General features: G+C 39.9%; 1 protein-coding gene across 4 annotated transcripts in view; it reads left to right on the forward strand.

Moving 5' to 3' along the window:
* TRAPPC11 (trafficking protein particle complex subunit 11) overlaps positions 1-6,000 on the forward strand; it is a 48,409-nt gene extending 42,409 nt beyond the window's left edge. For 3 of the 4 annotated variants that reach the window (XM_077848669.1, XM_077848668.1, XM_077848666.1), the window contains 2 exons: positions 1,567-1,734; positions 5,732-6,000. In XM_077848669.1, coding sequence (XP_077704795.1) covers positions 1,567-1,734; positions 5,732-5,776 — 213 coding nt within the window. In that variant the 3' untranslated portion in view covers positions 5,777-6,000. Of the gene's footprint in view, positions 1-1,566; positions 1,735-3,135; positions 3,212-5,731 lie in introns of all 4 variants that reach the window. The other variant, XM_077848667.1, reaches the window with a different exon arrangement.

Below are 6,000 nucleotides of genomic sequence, written 5' to 3' on the forward strand. Positions count from 1 at the left end.
TTCACATCGAGATCACACATGTTATTCTTTCTTTTTTTAAAACAAGAATTCTGGGTACCTGGGTGGCTTAGTGGTTGAGCATCTGCCTTTGGTTCAGGTCTGCCCTGGGATCAAGTCCTGCATCAGGCTCCTCACAGGGAGTCTGCTTCTCCCTCTGCCTCTCCGTTGTCTCTCATGAATAAATAAATAAAATCTTTAAAAAATAATAAAAATAGAACAAAAACTCACAAATATTTGACTATAATAGAATTCCTGAAAGTTTTACATTTCTCTTCTATTAGTACTCAGTGTGTGTGTTTGTATGTTTTAATTTGAGGCCGAGAGGTATTACTACCCTTATTAAAAGCCTGATCCTCTGGGGTGCCTGGCTGGCTCAGTTGGTAAAATATGCGACTCTTGATTTCAGACTCATAAATTCAAGCCCCATGTTGGGCATAGAGTCTACTTTAAAAAAGAAAAAGGCCAATTCTCTTAATTATCAGTGAAATATTTTAGAGATTTTGATATTGCATAGAATTTAACTTATTTTTGATACATTTAGACACAATTTTATATTTACAAAACAAAATTAGTCCAGTGTTTTGATTCACTGATTCAAATCAGAGGTGAGGTAGGAAAGTTCATCACATTTTTGAATGGAATGTACACTTTCAGGCAAAACCATGTTTCATTGAGAATACTGTCTTAACTGTCAACGTGGATTAACAGACAGTGCTCAGTAGTCAGTAAATACTTGTTATCAACAAGGGCGTAATTAGAGTAACGAATGTATCCTAATACTCAGAAGCGTCTGCCTAACTAGTTGTCTGTGCTGTGACAGCACAGACAACCCTATATGTAAAATAGAATTATATATAAAGTGGACTGTAAGTCCACATGCTAATTGAAGTTTATAATATATAGTACATCTCATCAGCTGTTATATGTTGGTACCCGTATATGTTGACACATGTACATACTAGATGTACTCATTTGCAAACGAGTAAGCTTTTCTAGTGTCCTCATCTTTTTCACATATTGATTTATAAGTAAATAATGTACAACACCAAAATCTTAGAAATTTGTGTTCTTTTCTAAAGTAGTGTCAGAGTTTTCCAAACATCTTTTATTCCCTTGACATCATTTACCTCGCCACAAAGGTAAAATCCCTAAAAGAAAACACCAGAAACGACTAATTTGTCTTAGGTTGACAATGTAAGCAGTGATACTTTGAAACTGATTATCTCATAGCACCTTGTGACTATAAAATCTATCTGGTCGCAGACACAGAACATATTGATCCATCTCATGTTCCCCTTTTTTAAGTTTGTGGAAGTTGCCATGTGGTGGATCTTGGTAGAAACGAAGAAATCGTGCATATTTTTTTTATGCGTTTCTTGTCTATGTAGTCCTCTCGTCTTGCATCATACTATTTCAGTCTTATGTTTTAGAATCTGTCTGGAAGGCGGAATAGGAGAGAGAAAGTATTTCACCAGAAAGATTTGTAAATAATGAAGGGGTGACAACATGAAGAGGCTGGAGGCGTGTGTATTTGATTTTCTTTCTCTACAACTTGTTATGCTATAGATTCGATTACGGATCCTCCCGGGCACTGAACAGGAAATGTTATATAATTTCTACCCCCTGATGGCTGGATACCAGCAACTGCCATCTCTCAACGTCAACCTGCTTAGATTTCCTCACTTCACAAACCAACTGCTCAGGCGTTTTATACCTACCAGTATTTTTGTAAAGGTAAGGCTTAGAAACCGTCTGTTTTTTGAAATTTCCAGTCTTAGAAACAAACCAGAAGTGTTTCTTTCACGTAAGTTCCTCTAAACAATATTTTGAGACTTGATTGTTTTTATTATACGAACTTGGCAGTATTGCCGTTCATTGCTGTAAGCTTGCTATTATTTTACAGAATCTAACTTCAAAGGTTATTATTCCCTTAGGTAGATAATGATTTACCTTCACTGTGTCCTCAGACCTGTATTTTCTTCTGCTTAGTAAAGTATGTTTTTACATCGTAGTTAGTTTGTAACCAGTTTATAGTCAAAATGGATTAACTTTCTAAATACAGTCCTTGAACTTGCCCAGTTCTCTGTGTCATACTGGATTGGGGTCTTTTCTGAAAATGATCCTTTGTCGAAAACTATACTCGGGTTTAGTGTTTTGATTTTTTACACTGGTAAAACCATTTCCAGGTTCCCGCAGTAAAGGAGCATGTAGGACAGTGGGAGTCCATGTGGGAGAGAGTGAACGGGGCCACACCAGTGGTTCACTAAGCACAGCACTCACCTCTGGTTTAGCCATTCTCACTGCCTGTAATTAAGGCTTCCCTCCAGGTAGTTGTGATTTCCCCAGTAACTCAGATATATGTGGATATATGTGTGTCCTGGGGGCCGTCTTCTACTTCAAGTTTATACTCACTTTTGGAAAGACGGGTTATGTGGCCATTTCCCTTTCTGTGTCTGTCTTAAGTTTAGAGGAACTGTCCCTTCTTTACATAATCTGGGATGGGGTAAATTCTAAATTAGTCTGTGTTCATGTATCCTATGTGATCTTCCTAGAGTTTATCTTCCCAGACTTACCCAACTTCTTTTTGCATCTGTCAAAAATGAATTTATTAATGTTTTGAAGCATCGTACTTTTTAGATTGTAGAGAAAAATTTCATGATTCTAATTCACTTGTGTTTAACCAGTGACTTTTTTTTTTTAAACAATGGTTTTTTTAAAAGGCTTTATTTTTTTTAGAGCAGTTTTAGTTTTATAGTAAAATTGAGAGGAAAGTACAGAGCTTTCCCATATACCCCTGCTCCCTCCTCCTCCCCCACACTGGTGGCTTTCTAAACATTTCCACTTGTTCACATTCCTGGGCCATGTCTGCTGCCATTCTTCCCATCAAGGTCTGAGAGGTCACCTTGCAGGGGTGGGGAGCAGTGGGGGCACAGTTGGTCTCTGTTGTCCTTTTAGCCATTTGAGCTTCTAAAAGTATGCTATTCCCAGACTCTGAAGCTTTCATTAGTGTGAGGGTGGGTGTCAGCATAGACAGAGGCATACAAACATAACCCATCCAAGATACGAGAGTTGATCATTTTGAGGAATTAGGATCGACAGTCTACCTATTAATCTCTATCATTCCTTTCCCTCTAGGTCTTGTACACCCAGCCTAACCCCAGCTCCTGCTAGTACAGTCTTCTCATTTTCTTCCACAGTAAACCTCTTCCAGGTAGTGCTTAAATCCATAAGGAAAAGTTACAGAAAAATAAACATTTGTAAGTTTTAACATAACTAACATGTCTTTTTCCTTGAAGTTCTCTTTTTTAAAATTTTATTTAAAACAGTTAACATGTAATGTATTATTGGTTTCAGAAGAAGTCAGTGACTCATCAGTCTTACATAATACCCATTGCTTATTATATCACGTGCCTGCCTTAATGCCCATCACCTAGTGAGCTCAACCCCCCACCTTCCCCTCCAGCGACCCTCAGTTTGTTTCCTATGTTTAGAGTCTCTTATGGTTTGTCTCCCTCTCTGATTTCATCTTGTTTTTTATTTCCCTCTCTTCCCCTGTGATCCTCTGTCTTGTTTCTTAAATTCCATGTATGAGTGAGATCATATAATTGTCTTTCTCTGATTGACTTATTTCACTTAGCAGAATACCCTCTAGTTCCATCCATGTCACTGCAAATGGCAAGATTTCATTTTTTTTTGATGGCTAAGTAGTATTCCATAACATGTCCTTTTCTAACCACTGTGGTTTTTTTCCCTAAATACTACCTTCTAGGACTACCTTCTAGTAACTTGACTGCTGCCAAAAAAGTTGGCTGGGATCTTCGGGGCTGGCTCCTTTATCAGTTGAGAGAACTTACGGTGGCAGTTGTTTTAGCTGCCATGCTAAGGATGGTGCCTGAGAATCACCCTCTCCCCATTAGTGAACAACATAACTGACTCACATTGTACCTGCCTTTACTAAACTCCAGAGATGTGCAATTCCAGTAATGAGAGCTGCCAGCCCTACCAGGATTTAAATTAACATTAATTAAAATTTAATTTAATCTAAAAATTAGTTGCACTAGCTGTACTTGAAGGCTCAATCAGCGTGACAGGTGGCTACCATGTTGGACAGCGCCGACCTGAGCTTTTCCATCATCACAGAAAGTTCCACTGGACAGCAGTGTCCTCCTTCAAGGCTGGATTAATGTTTTTCTTTCTTTGAAAAGTAGATTCCAGCTTTTTAATTGCATGATATTCCTGTCTTCTGTCCCTTTGTAAAGCTGTGTATGGGGATTTTAGCAGGTTTCGCCATTATTTTTTCCCATTTTTTTTTTTTTAAAGATTTTATTTTATTTGAGACAGAGAGGACAAGCAGGGGGAACAGCAGAGGGAGAGGGAGAAGAAGGCTCCCCGCTGAGCAGGGAGCCCAATATGGATCTCGATCCCAGGACCTCAATATCATGACCTGAGCTGAAGGCAGATGCTTAACTGAGCCACCCAGGCGCCCCCATTATTCTATTTCTAAAACTGAACATCTTCTATCAGTACTACAGATGATGTGAAGTATAAAAGACCTGTATTTAATTCATTCTTTTCCTGCCTTGAATGTCAGAGGCCTAACTTACACACGTATGTGTGCATACACACACACACACATACACACCTAAAATGCAGAGCGACAAAACTAGAAGCAGGAGTGCTCCCTTCCCTGCCCCAGGGAGTCCCACCCTAAGCATTCTGCCTAAAGCCTAGTAAATGGCTTTTGGTGATAACGCCATAACACTGTTCTGTTCATATCCTGAATTCCAGTTCTCTTGCTTTTCCCACAAAGGTCTACTAATGTACATTGTCTTAATAAAGTTATTTACAAGAATTGCATTTTTTCAGTTCCTTGATGACTCCCTGGGGTGCTGCTAACCTGTCAGAATTTTTACCCCTAAGGATAACTATGATACCTTAACCTTTACTCTTCTGATATGATGTTTTGTTTTTTCAGGGACCTTAGGGAAAAGGAGAGTCTTGTTTTTATCTGCTGCTTCTGACCCCGTGGTAGTCATTGTTAGATACCCCAATTCATTGTGAATTGCCTTTTCTTACAAACAGGAGATTGGGAGACCTTGAATCCCAAGGAACTGGTCTATCAGCTCAGGTTTGTGGCCTTCTTCAAGCTTGAGATGCTGGAGGGTCCCGAGCAAGGGAGAGAATGAAACTGTCACTGAAGCAGGAGTGGTGATGGGTTCCCTGTCACACGCTCTCAGTGACAGATCTGTAACTGCTAGAACACAGGGTGAAGAGAATTAGTGACTGAGGCAGATTCAGCTGGTGGAGGTAATGCAGCTGGCCTGCGATGTCAGTGTCTGGTGGCGGAAGGAACCGCTCTGTCTAGACCCCACAGCTCCCTCCCCAGGCTCAAGTGAAGTGACAAGGTGGGGGGAAGGAAGGAGAGATGTGATTTTTTTTTAAAGATTTTATTTATTCATGAGAGAGAGGCAGAGACATAGGCAGAGGGAGAAGCAGGCTCCCGTCAACGAGCCCAATGCAGGACTTGATCCCAGGACCCCAGGATCACGACCTGAGCTGAATGCAGACACTCAACCACTGACCCACCCACGTGCCCCAGACAAATGTGATCTTGATACCTGTACACGTTTATCCTGTTTTTGTGAAAGTTTCCAGAATTACAAAATCTTTTCAATGAAGGAAGCTTTTGTCATAACTACTTTGTAACCTTTCTTATTTCCCTGCTTTAAAGCCACAGGGCCGGCTCGTGGATGATACCTCTATTGCTGCCGCGTGAAGTTCAAGACTAGCCCTCGGCTGTTCTTAGAGAAGGCAGACGGAGCTATAGAAGTTTTTCATTGTGAACTGTAGCTTTGATCATGGTAAAAGTTAATCTTTTCTATTTTTTAATGGATGTCATACCAACTCTTCAGAGGAACTCATGCTAAAAATATTAGGAAAATCTATCCTCTCTTCTAGTTTCACTAATAAATATTTGAAATCTCTCAGTGTGACGTGGAA

Source organism: Canis aureus, chromosome 15 (genome assembly GCF_053574225.1).
Source record: "Canis aureus isolate CA01 chromosome 15, VMU_Caureus_v.1.0, whole genome shotgun sequence".
In the NCBI taxonomy this organism is placed as follows: domain Eukaryota; kingdom Metazoa; phylum Chordata; class Mammalia; order Carnivora; family Canidae; genus Canis; species Canis aureus.